The 13,041-nt window shown below is 47.8% G+C and overlaps 1 protein-coding gene across 1 annotated transcript in view; it reads left to right on the top strand.

Moving 5' to 3' along the window:
• Positions 1 to 13,041, top strand: part of PAFAH2 (platelet activating factor acetylhydrolase 2) — a 63,325-nt gene that overhangs the window by 10,959 nt on the left and 39,325 nt on the right. The window contains exons 3-8 of the mRNA XM_017856196.1: positions 797 to 933; positions 2,067 to 2,220; positions 3,336 to 3,432; positions 8,619 to 8,687; positions 9,060 to 9,201; positions 10,694 to 10,807. Of these exons, the coding sequence (XP_017711685.1) occupies positions 797 to 933; positions 2,067 to 2,220; positions 3,336 to 3,432; positions 8,619 to 8,687; positions 9,060 to 9,201; positions 10,694 to 10,807 (713 nt within the window). The remainder of the gene's footprint in view (positions 1 to 796; positions 934 to 2,066; positions 2,221 to 3,335; positions 3,433 to 8,618; positions 8,688 to 9,059; positions 9,202 to 10,693; positions 10,808 to 13,041) is intronic.

The raw sequence follows: 13,041 nt of genomic DNA, 5'->3' as shown, positions 1-13,041 counted from the left end.
CACGCCCGGCCAAAACAGGGTCTTAATAGTACCTACTTCAGGCCGGGCGCAGTGACTCACGCCTGTAACCCCAGCACTTTGGGAGGCCGAGGTGGGTAGATCATGAAGTCAGGAGATCGAGACCATCCTGGCCAACATGCTGAAACCCCGTCTCTACTAAAATAAAAAAGAAAATTAGCTGGGCGTGGTGGCACATGCCTGTAATCCCAGCTACTCAGGAGACTGAGGCAGGAGAATCACTTGAACCAGGGAGTTGGAGGTTGCAGCAAGCCGAGATCATGCCATTGCCCTCTAGCCTAGCAACAGAGCAAGACTCTGTCTCAAAAAAAAAAAAAAAAAAAAAAAGTACCTACCTCAGAGAGTTGTTGAGACAATGAAATGATGTAATGTATATAATGTCTATAAAGAGGTCAGTACAGTGCTAACTGTAAGTAACGGATCTTAGTGGTTACTGTTAGCCTCAGGAGAGCAAGGTCTGTGTGACAGTCTCTGCAGCAGTTACTGCTGTGCTGCGCACATAGTAGCTGCTGGATAAACATTTGTTAATGGGCTGTGAGGAGTATGGATGGCTCTCTTTCCTCTTCACAGCCATCTCATCACCCTAGCAAAATAAATAAAAAACAACCCCCAGTCTTGGCAAAGGCAATGTAGCAAAGTAGTAGGTGCAAGATTCAGTGAGTGACGGCAGGGAGGATGAGGTGCTAAGGAGGGGTGGACAGGGTAGCAGATAACACATATCAGCAACAGGAAGCCAAGAGGAAGTCAGCAAGCGGCTGTTCTGTGTTCCCCCATCCAGCCAGCAAGTTCAGCTCCGGCAAGTCATTTGATTCACCTGGTGATGAAATGGGGGTCAGCCAGTCTGTGGGCTTTCCACCTGTCACAGGACCCCACCTCGTAGGCTGTGGGGATGTGATGGAGGGTCAGAATCTCCAGGTAAGTGTCCCCAGCTCCCTTCCGTTTGCACTGCTTCTGCCAGCACCGTGACTTACTGATCACAATTCTGATCCGGCACTCCCACGGTGGGGAAGCTGAATCAGAGTGGGTCTGGATTTGGTTATCAAGCCCCCAGCTCTGTCTTCCCTGAGCTTTTTCTTCCTCTTTCCAAACATTGGAAACATCCCAATAGACAGAGATAGTGTGTTCGTTTTCCACCTAGAGGAAAGGGGGGACTCTAGCTTTAGAGGGAGCTCGCAGATCCTCTCACCTTTCTTGAGGGCAGATGCCTGATCTTGGAAGGGTTTTAATCATATCAGAATCCGAGTGTGTGAGAGAAAGAGCCATGGGTGTGTGCTTTTGGCCTTGGATTCCCTGACCTGGGTAGGGGGACAGCTTCCTTTTCTCTCTCCTGCCTTGATCTGTTTTCCTCTCCTGCTTTGACTTCTGGACTGGTCCTCTATCAGGTCCTAGGACTTTTTAATTAATTAACTTATATATATGTATATATAGTAGAGACGAGGTCTTGCTATGTTGCCCAGGCTGATGTCTAACTCCTGGCCTCAAGTGACCCTCCTACCTCGGCTTCCCAAAGTGCTGGGATTACAGGCGTGAGCCACTGTGCCTGGCTTAGTTCCTAGCCCTTTCTCTGCTAGCCCTCGACTTCCTGTCTCCCTTGAGAGGCACACACTTCCTAGTAACCCCTCACCTACTCCCATGTAAAATGAGTGTGCTGTTGCTTCCCAATGGCCGTCCTAGCAGAGTGGCCTGGATGAGCTACCACGGCCACCCTGTTCAGCACAAGAACTAATCTCTAACTCCTGGGGCTCCTGCAGGCTTAGGCTCAGTGCCAGATTTAAATCTTTCATTGTCCCAAACACTCAAATATTTTTGGTGCCCCCTCCCACAATGTAATTCAAAATACAGTTGGCTATTTGAAGTAACGTAAGCTTTACATGTATTCTAAAAATCAAATTGCTTCTTTCCAGATTTCTGAACATAAAATTCAGGTATGCTAATTGAAACTTAAGGTTCCCTGTTTTGCTGGTGCCCCAAACACCTGCTGAGTGTGGCTGTTGGGAAATCTAGCCTGGACTCCTTGTTCTGAGCAGCTGCTCTCTTCTTTCCTACAGGGGAGCTTCTTTCGACTCTTCTACCCCTGCCAAAAGGCAGAGGAGACCATGGAGCGGCCCCTGTGGATTCCCCGCTATGAGTACTGCACTGGCCTGGCCGAGTACCTGCAGTTCAATAAGCGCTGGGGGGGCTTGCTGTTCAACCTGGCTGTGGGTAAGGGCTGGCCTGACCTCTGCATGCTTTCCCAGTTGCTTGGTTTTGTTCCTGGGAGATCCCCAGGTGGACACAGTACCTTATAGCCTACAGTGTCCAGCCTTTTGTAAGGGGCATCCATTAGTCAGTGTAGTGTGGAGAATTGGGAGAGAATTACATATGAAAGAGCTTTGGTGATAGAGTTAGACTTCCCTGGATTCAAATCCAGACTTTACAATTTACTAGCCATGGGGTTTGGGCAAGTTACTGAACCCGTCTAAATACCTGCCTTTGGGGGTTTGTAGTACGGGATGTACGTAAAGCCTCTAGTGCACTGCTTGGGACATAGAATGTGTTCCATAAATGGCACCGATTCCTCATTTATTCAGCATGTATCAATTCCTACTCTGTGCCAGCTATTGTGTGTATCAAAGAAAGGTTCTTAACTATCAAGGAGCATACAGTATCCTGCAGTTTTCCCTCCAGTCACCCCTCTTCTGAGTAGGATAACATTGAGTCATCCACTTCCCCCAAAGGCCCCACACCTAGGAATTCCACCCAGTGCCTTGGCATCTCAGCAGTTTACCCCAGTATTCAGTACTGCCACTTTGGACTTAGCTTCCCATTTTCTTTCTTTCTTTCTTTTTTTTGTGTGAGATGGAATCTTGCTCTTGTCACCCAGGCTGGAGTGCAATGGCACGATCTCAGCTCACTGCAACTTCCGCCTCCCAGGTTCAAGTGATTCTCCTGCCTCAGCCTCCCAAGTAGCTGGGATTATAGGAGCCTGCCACCACACCCAGCTAATTTTTGTATTTTTAGTAGAGACAGGATTTTGCTTGGCCAGGCTGGTCTCGATCTCTTGCCCTTGTGATCCACCCACCTTGGCCTCCCAAAGTGCTGGGAATATAGGCATGAGCCACTGCGCCTGGCTTAGTTTCCCATTTTCTATTGTGTTCACTCTTCCTATGGAAGAAAGGGAGAAAAAATAGGTGATTGACTGCCCTGAGCCGCTCAGGGGCCGATGGTGATTGTCCAGAGGGGAGAAACACATGTCCCCACCCATACCTATACTCAGGTCGCCCTTGGGATAACAGCTTTGGGGCAGCCAGATATGCTATAGCCCATGTCTCTGTTAGGATCTTGTCGCCTGCCTGTTAGCTGGAATGGCCCCTTTAAGACAAAGGACTCTGGATACCCCTTGATCATCTTCTCCCATGGCCTAGGAGCCTTCAGGTAAGAACTTCTTTCCCCCAGACCATGCCATACTCCTTGCCTGGTGACAGCTGCTGAGTCTTAGCTTATTTCAAAGGGCAAAAAAAAAAAAAGACATTTCCATCTGCTAGCTGTCTTCTCTCCCATCTGCTTTGTCCCATAGCATTGGGTTCACCTTCTCCGGAAGGCCTTTCTCAAGTCCTTTCACCTTGTGGGGCCTTTGGGCAGCCTTCATACGCTTCACTTCTCATGGTCCAGTATTTATATAAATATACACTTTTAGCTTTCCTCCCATGTAATAGCCCAGAAATGCTAGAAGGAACATGAGCTTTGTGATCAGAGCATCTTTTATTTATTTTATTTTTATTTTTTCAGACAGAGTCTCACTCTGTTGCCCAGGCTGGAGTGTAGTGGCATGATCACAGCTCACTGCAGCCTCAACCTCCTGGGCTCAAGCAATGCTCCTGCCTCAGCCACCAAGTAGCTGGCATGTACCACCATGCCTGGCTATTTTTAATTTTTTTTTGTTTTTTTTTTTTTTGCAGAGACGCGGGAGGTTCACTGTGTTGCCATCCGCCGACTCTCGAATGTTCCTGAGCTTCAATCATCCTCGCCGCCCCAGCCTCCCAAAAGTGCTGAGACTTCATAGGCAGTGAGCCATTGTGGCCCCCACCAAGATGTAAATTTATTTAACATGGAGAGTCCACTCTGTGGGTGGGTCGGGCAATCGGGCGTAGTAGCGAATAGAAGCACAGACTCTGCTCCCCTGCACTTGTGGAGCCACGCAGCCTAACTTGCAAATCTCAGCCCTATCCCTTGTGCGCTGATGTGAGCCTGGGAAGGTTGTGAAATTCTCTGAACTCGCTTTCGTCCATCTGTCCACAGACCCGGAATGGCTCGCTCCCTAGCAGGGCGCAGTTTCGTCGAGGTTCAGATTCGATTGGATACTACTACGGGTTCCCCACTCCTTGTCGGTTCTCCTCTCACTTTCTCCTACATGGGAGGGATATGGCATGGTGGTGACTGTAGGATCGCTCTCTTTTTACCATACCATGGGAAACTTTGGCCTAGAGTCTTCATGTATTCATTTTAGAATTCTCCCATGAATTCTGATTTCTGCACCTTGGTATGTTATATAGCCTTAATAACTGCTAGTACATGTGTCCCTATTTAAGCATTTTGAATTTTCTCTCTGTCTGTCATCCATCACCATAATATGTGAGTTTACGGAAGTACTCAGAATGTTCAACATCTCAAAGCGCACTGTTTTTTGCCCTCCTAGCCCCCAAACCATTGTCCACACCTGTAGCCATGGCGATTCCTTTTTTTTTTTTTCTGAGACGACGTCTTGCCTCAGTCGCCCTCAGTTGCTGAGGTAGGGGCACTAGCTTGAGCCATTGATCATGGCCCGTCATGGCAGTGGCATGATCTTCTGGCATCACTGCAACCTCAGGCCTTCTGGGTTCGAACCGCGATTCTCCTGCCTCACGCCTCCCGAGTAACTGCGGAATCTACAGGCACGCACCCCACCGTGCCCTGGTAATTTTTTGTAGACGACGGGGCTTCATCCATGTTAGCAGACCTGGTTTAAACCTCCTGACCTCAGGCAAATCCATCTGCCTCAGCCTCGGCCAAAAGTACTAGGATTGAGAGGCAATGGAGCCATCCGCGCCGGCCCGGGCGAGGGGAGGATCTATTTTTTGTTGTTTTTTTTTTTGTTGTTTTTTGTTTGAGACGTGATCTCGCTCGTGTCGGACCCAGGCTGCGGAGTGTAGTGGTGGTGGATCTCAGGCTCAGCTGGCAATGCTGCCACTTCCCGTAGGTTCGACGCCATTCTCGACTGCCTCCAACGTCCGCTGACGTAGTTGGCGAACTAACAGGCGCGCGTGCCCACCAGTGCCCAGCCTAGTGTTTTGTTGGTAATTTTGTGTAGTAGAGATGGTTTTGCGACCGCAGGTGTAGCCAGGATGGGGTTGCGATGCTCCGCGACCTCGAGGGAGTCGCACGCTGCCTCCAAGCCTGGGCACCAAAGTGCTGGGATTGACAGGCGTGAGCCACCGCGCCTGGGCAGGGAGATCTATTTAAAACTACAATACATGAAAACTTGATCATTCTAGCACTTCAAGCAGTGCCGAGCATATAATAGGTACTCAATAAATATTATGGTTCGAGTAAATGAACTGATATGGTGTCTTCCACTTAAAGTTTTTGGCTGGGCTGGTGGCTCATGCTGTAATCCCAGCACTTGGGAGCAGAGGCGGCGTGGATCACCTGAGGTTGGGGAGTTCCGGGACTAGCCTGACCAACCATGGAGAAACCCTGTCTCTACTAAAAAGTACAAAAAATTAGCTGGGTGCTGGTGGCACCACACCTTAATCCCAGCTACTTGGGAGCTGAGCCACGGGAAGAATTGCTTGAACTTGGGAGGTGGGAGGTTGCAGTGAGCCGAGATCTGTGCCATTCGCACTCCAACCTGGGCAACAAGATAAAACTCATTTCCAAAAAAAGAAAAAATTAATGCCTCTTTGAAACTTAATTCCAGTTCTTTTCATGGTCCTTACCGTCGATGTAGGCCAAGACAAAGTTTTTCCAGGCCTGTTTCTTTGCTCTTTGTCAATGTAGCTTCCAGACACAAATGGCCCTTCCTTTCACTTACTGAAGAGGCACTGCATTATTCATCCTCCTCGCTGTCCTTCATCCTGTGCCCTGTGGCTTGGTGGCTGATCCTTTTTGCCTGGATATTCACTGTTTCTGCTCTTCTCTTCCTTCTTGCCCCCTTTCTGTCCTTTTTCCTGGCTATTCCAGATTACCTTTAAGATCTTAGTTTGGGATGTCATGTCCCTAGGAACACCCATCCTGACACCGTATATTCAGGTTAATTTTTCCAGAATGGTGCTTTCATAAGACAATCTATACTTACTCGAGCATTTAACATAATTGCATGGAATTAATTCACTTGTGTAGATTCATTCTTTAATGCCTGTCTTCTTCACTAGATGTAAGCCCTCTGAAGGCAGAGACCGACATTCTTATCCTCTATTGCTCCGGCTTCTAGGACAGTGTGCCTGGAAAGTAGTGTGTTTACCATAGTAATTTATTGGACATGAATACAAGGCGCGTACTGGTGCCTAGGTTCTCATTCCATTCCAGCAGAGCTCTGCTGGAGCCACCTGCTCTGTGCCAGCCTGTTGGCATGAGAAGGAACGGTGGGATCAATACCAAGATTAACAAATCTCGAGGGAAAATTGCATCTGCTAGAGGAGCAGGAAAAAGACTCCCCCGTAACTGTAGCCCAGCAGAAAGTGGAGAGTAAACATGGAGGATGAGGTTAGAAAGGCAAGTAGAGGTTTTTGTGTTTTTTTTTTTTTGAGACGGAGTCCTCGTTCTCGGCACCGGGCTGGAGTACGAGTGCCAGATCTCAGCCCACTGTCAAGCTCTGCCTCCTGGGTTTACACCATTCTCACTGCTCAGCCATCCGGAGTAGCTGGGCACTACAGGCACCCGACCACCGCGCCGGCTAGTTTTTTGTATTTTTTCAGTAGAACGGGTTCACCGTGTTAGCCAGCGATGGTCCTCAAATCTCCTGACCTCTGTGGTCTGGCCGGTCTCGGCCCTCTCCAAAAGTGGCTGGGATTACAGGCTCTGAGCCCACCCCAACACACACGCGCCCGGCTTTTTTGTTTGTTTTTTTGTTTTTGAGACAGAGTCTCCTTCTGTCCCACCCAGGCTGGAGTGGCAGTGGCCTGGATCTCAGCTCACTGCCAATCTCGCCCTATCCCGGCTCACGCCCATTCTCCTGCCTCTGCCTCAGCCTCCCGAGCAGCTGGGACTACAGGTGCCCGCCACCTCACTCAGCTAGTTTTTTTGTATTTTTAGTAGAGACAGGGTTTCACCGTGTTAGCCAGGATGGTCTCCATCTCCTGACCTTGTGATCCGCCCATCTCGGCCTCCCAAAGTGCTGGGATTACAGGCTTGAGCCACTGCGCCCGGCCTGCAAGTAGGTGGTTTTTGATGCTGCTTTCTTGTTCAATAAATTGAGTACGTGCTGTGTGCCAGGGCTGGGCATTCAGTAGTGAAGACGAGAGAGTTCCTACTTCAGGAAGATTATAGTCTCGCAGGGAAAAGAAGCAAAGAAACCTTCTCCTCCTAGGCAAACAGGAGAGAACAGGTGAGCACTTTGGAGGTGGTCTTTTTGGTCTAAGAATCTGTATTGAGACTTAACACTTCATTAGACCTGGGCAAGTCAGTTATGAATACTCTCATTAACCAGAGTGAAATTCCAAGGAGAAAGAAAGGGAGGATAAGGAACATTATTTCCTCTCATTGCATCTGTGGTTAATTCAGGCTCTGAAATCCTTCCCATGGGTCATGGACCTATGGTTTCCTATCCTAGGGAGGAATATGTGCGGTTAAATACCTAACCATTCTCAGTGTGCCATTGTCTCATTTGATTCCCACATCGCCCTGTGAGGTGCACAGGCAGGGATGCCTATTTTTCAACTGGGCAAACAGGCTCTGGAAGGCAGACTTGCCCAAGGTGACAGTTTGAACTGGGAAAGGATCAGAAATCTCTCTGGCTGGCCGGGCACCGTGGCTCATGCCTGTAATCCCAGCATTTTGGGAGGCCGAGGTAGGCGGATCAGGAGGTCAGGAGTTTGAGACCAGCCTGACCAACATGGTGAAACCCCATCTCTACTAAAAATACAAAAAAAAAAAAAAAAAAAAATAGATGGGCGTGGTGGCGCTCGCCTGTAATCCCAGCTACTCACGGGGCTGAGGCAGGAGAATCACTTGGCTCCGGGAGGTGGAGGTTGCAGTGAGCCGAGATAGTCCCATTGTACTCCAGCCTGGGCAACAGAGCGAGACTCCGTCTCAAAAAAAAAAAAAAAGAAGAAATCTCTCTGGCTCTGAAGTCCAGATTATTGCCTTCCCTGGAAAAGTAGGAGAAGGTGAAAAGGAACTTAAGAACCTGATCTCCCTGTATCAATTAGAAATTGGGCAAGTTGTATTTAACAGAACACTCCCAAGTAATAGTGACTTAAATATGGTAATGTTTATTTCTCTCTCAAGTGAAAGGAAGCCAGAGGTAAACAGTTAAGGTTGATATGGTAGTTCCACAAGATGGCTGCTAGCAGAGCATGGTTGGAATAAGGGTGAAGACGGCTGTTCTTTTGATCCTTTTTCCTTGTTCCTTTCTGAATCTCCAGGACTTTGTATTCAGCCTTCTGCATGGAGCTGGCCTCACGTGGCTTTGTGGTTGCTGTGCCAGAGCACAGGTGAGGGATAAGCCGTCATGGATTGGGTGCCTGCAGTGAGCTAGGATAGAGGCTAGTCCCCTATCAATGTACTATTTCTAACCCTTTCGACAACCATGCAAGCCAGCATTATACCCCTTTTAAAGAAGAGAAAACCAGGGTTTAAAGGTGTTAAATAATTTCCCAAAAGTGACACAGCTGAGTTGGAATTCAAACCCAGGTCTGTCTCTAAAATCCGTATTTTTTCCACTTTCCTATGCATGCCCCAGATCTCCTTCCCTACTAGCCAAAGGGTGATCTAGAGCCTTCTGGATGAAAGGGAGGCTTTGGTAAAGGGGAAAAATAAGCTCAAGAATGTTTTCTGGTTTCTCTCTGATGATGTGTGTATTTCAGGGACCGGTCAGCGGCAACCACCTATTTCTGCAAGCAGGCCCCAGAAGAGAACCAGCCCACCAATGAATCGCTGGAGGAGGAATGGATCCCTTTCCGTCGAGTTGAGGAAGGGGAGAAGGAATTTCATGTTCGGAATCCCCAGGTAAGTTTGTGCCAGTTGGGGAAGGAGAGTTAATGAGTCTGTCCTCTCCCTACTATATTTGATAGCAAGACTTTTAGTTAACCCTCTTTTGAAATGTCAGTCATAGTGGGTCTGAGTTTGCCACATCAGTGGAAATACATAGGATATTAATCAGGACTCTTACAATTGCTGTGACAGAAACCCAACTTAGGTTTACTTAGGCAAAAAAAGGGAATGATGGGCTCATATAAGTAGACTTATATGAGGAAGAGCAGGACAATTGGAACCAGACTTGAATGCCGTCAGGATTTGTTCTTCATCCTCATTTCTGTCTCTCTCTTGGTTGGTGGGTCTCATCTTCAAACTGGCCTACTTTCCAAGGTTAGAACCATAAGTTTTTTTTTTTTTTTTTTTTTTTTTTTTTTTTTTTTTTTTGAGACGGGGTCTTGCTTTGTCACCCAGATTGGAGTGCAGTGGCATGATCATGGCTCACTACAGTCTCAATCTTCTGGGCTCAAGAGATCTTCCTACCTCAGCATCTTGAGTAGCTGGGACTACAGGCATGCATCACTATGCCCAGCTACTTTGTTTTAATTTTTATTTTTTTGAGACACAGTCTTACTCTATCACCCAGGCTAGAGTGCAGTGGCACCACCATGGCTCAATAGCAATGTCATCTCCTAGGCTCAAGTGACCCTCCCACCTCAGCCTCCCGAGTAGCTAGGACTACAGGCACATACCACAACACAATTTTTTTTTTAGTAGAGATGGGGGTCTTGCTATGTTTCCCAGGCTGGTCCCAAACTCCTGAGCTCAAGCTGTCCTCCCACTGTGGCCGCCCAAAGTGCTGGGGTTATAGGTGTGAGCCATGGCACCCAGTCAGAACCACAGCTCTTGACAGCTCTGACCTTGTGTGTGTTCAGCCTTGTCACCTATGAGAATAGGACTGTGTTTGAGTTGATCCCTCAGTCCCCTACCCTGGTGCCAAACTGCAGTTTGAAAAATCCTGGAGAGGGATTCCAGGCCTGGGGAGAAGTAATAAAATGGGAAGTTCCCACCAGAAATGCATTGTTTGATTGGGGGTGGGAAGGCCATCCTCAAAAGGCAGGGTTAACAGGAGAAGGAAGTGGGGTAAGTGCTTGGGAGACAAAAACAATAGATGTCTGATGTAAATGGGCAGTGGAATCCAGTACTGGATTGCTAATAACAGCACTCTTAATTCCTTTTGTTTTTAAAATGCTTTCATGTACATCATCTCATTGGATCCTTCTGACAGCCCTGTGGTTAGGTAGGTAGAGTCGGAACAACAGGGCCGAGTCTGTTATGCTGTTGGGCAGTGCTTATGTGAGCTGCAAGGTAGCTGAGCCTTTCTCAGGATGTGGCGCCCAAGATGCTTGCTGAGGCATGGGTGGGCAGACTATCTGTGCATTCTTCCTTGGCTCTGTATGTGAGGGAGATTCTCGCTGGACAGTTGCAGAGTGTTCCAGTCCCACTGGGACTGTCTTTGTTGCAGGTGCATCAACGGGTAAGGGAGTGTTTACGGGTATTGAAGATCCTGCAAGAAGTCACTGCTGGGCAGACTGTCTTCAACATCTTGCCTGGTGGCTTGGATCTGATGACTTTGAAGGTATGAAAGCAATTGATATGACCTAGAGCCCAGTATTCAGGGCTTTCTTGGTTACAAGTAACAGAAACCTAACTAACTGGTATAAACCAAAAGAGAATTGATTGGCTCATATAACTACCAAGAAGACCAAAGGCCAACTTTAGGCCAGTGTAGTTAGACCCAGGGTCTCAGACATTATCATCAAAGCCCTGGCACTCTTCTCTCCCCTCTCCTGGCTCGGTTTCTCTGTGTATATGTGGTTTTCTCACCGGACTCTCTCCTTTAGGCAAGAAAGGTGGTCGCTAGCAGTTCAAGCCTGCACATCAACTTACAGCTCCAGGTTTTTTGCTTTTTTTTTTTTGAGACAAAGTCTCGCTCTTGTCCCCAGGCTGGAGTGCAGTGGCGCAATCTTGGCTTACTGCAACCTCCGCCTCCTGGGTTCAAGCGATTCTCCTGCCTCAGCCTCCCGAGTCACTGGGATTACAGGTGCCTGCCACTACACCTGGGTAATTTTTGTATTTTTACTAGAGACAGAGTTTCACCATGTTGGCCAGGCTGGTTTCGAACTCCTGACCTCAGGCGATCTGCCCACCTCGGCCTCCCAAAGTGCTGGGATTACAGGCGTGAGCCACCACGCCTGGCCTCAGCTCCAAGTTTAAAAAGAAAAGAGACTGTCTTAGCTTCCACTAATCTGGGAAAGCTGTGACCCTATGTGGGTCTTGTGCCCCTCTGGGCCGGTCCCTGTATCAGAGGGAGAGGGTATTCCGATTGGCCTGCCTAGGTTACATTCCCACTTCTGGGTCAGGTAATTGACCACCCACAAGGCCAGATGGATGGTGGGGAGAAGATTCAGGCTACTGAGCAGCAAACATCCTGTGTCCACTGCAGGCTCAGTCCTTCCTTTGAGGGAATCCCAAGAACCCTCCCAGGAGGGTATAAAACCATCCTGGCCATGAAATTTGGTGCTTATGAAGATACATTCTTTATGCCCCACCCCCACCCAATCTTTTTTTGTGCATAATTTCAAAAGTCATTCAGGTTCTATTCAGAGAACCAAGAAATTTCATAAAAGCATGAAGAAAATGAAAACCTTTTCGATATTTTGATATTTTCCTTCCAGTTATTTTTACATGTATTAATATGTGTATATATATTTTTTACACAATTATGTTATCATTTAATACAAGCTGTTTTGTGGCCTTATTTTCATTTAGCAAGAGAGTATGAGTATCTTCTTATGCCAATTAATATTTTTCTATGGCATGATTTAAAAATAAATTTTTTAGAGACAGGATCTTGCTATCTGCCCAGGCTGGACTCAAACGCTTAGGCTTAAGCAATCCTCCTGTATAGCTTGACTTTTATTATTTATTTTTATTTATTTAATTTTTTTGATACAGGGCCTCACTCTGTCACCGAGGCTGGAGAACAGTGGTGTGATCACCACTCAGTGTAGCTATTGCAGTCTCCCAAGTAGCTGGGACTACAGGCGCCTGCCACCATGCCAGCTAATTTTTTGTATTTTGTAGAGATGGGGTTTCACCGTGTTTCCCAGGCTGGTGTCAAACTCCTGGGCCCAGGCAATCCACCTGCCTCGGCCTCACAAAGTGTTGGGATTACAGGTGTGAGCCACTGCACCCAACTGCATGATTTTTAATAGCCATGTCATATTGTATTGTATGAATAAGAATGGTGTGTGTGTGTGTGTGTGTGTGTGTGTATAAAAAATACGGCCAGGTGCAGTGGCTCACACCTGTAACCCCAGCATTTTGGGAGGCTGAGGTGGGCAGATCACACGGTCAAGAGATTGAGACCATCCTGGCCAACATGGCGAAACCCCGTCTCTACTAAAAATACAAAAATTAGCTGGGCATATAGTCCTGGCTACTCAGGAGGCTGAGGCAGGAGAATCACTTGAACCCATGGGTCAGAGGTTGCAGTGAGCTGAGATTGCACCATTGCACTCCAACCTGGTGACAGAGCGACACTGTCTCAAAAAAAAAAAACTTATATATTTACAATTACTGCTTTATGAGACTTGGTATTTTAAGAGCTCCTCCCACAAACTTATGCAGCAAGCATGTGTACCTCTTTACCTAGAAAGAAACCAAGGATCAAAAAGGCTAAGTGGCCGGGCGCGATGGCTCAAGCCTGTAATCCCAGCACTTTGGGAGGCCGAGGCGGGCGGATCACGAGGTCAGGAGATCGAGACCATCTTGGCTAACACGGTGAAACCCCGTCTCTACTAAAAAAAA

This window comes from Rhinopithecus bieti, unplaced genomic scaffold, assembly GCF_001698545.2.
Source record: "Rhinopithecus bieti isolate Rb0 unplaced genomic scaffold, ASM169854v2 scaffold_41644, whole genome shotgun sequence".
Classification (NCBI taxonomy): Eukaryota; Metazoa; Chordata; class Mammalia; order Primates; family Cercopithecidae; genus Rhinopithecus; species Rhinopithecus bieti.
This window is presented reverse-complemented; position numbering and strand designations above follow the sequence as displayed.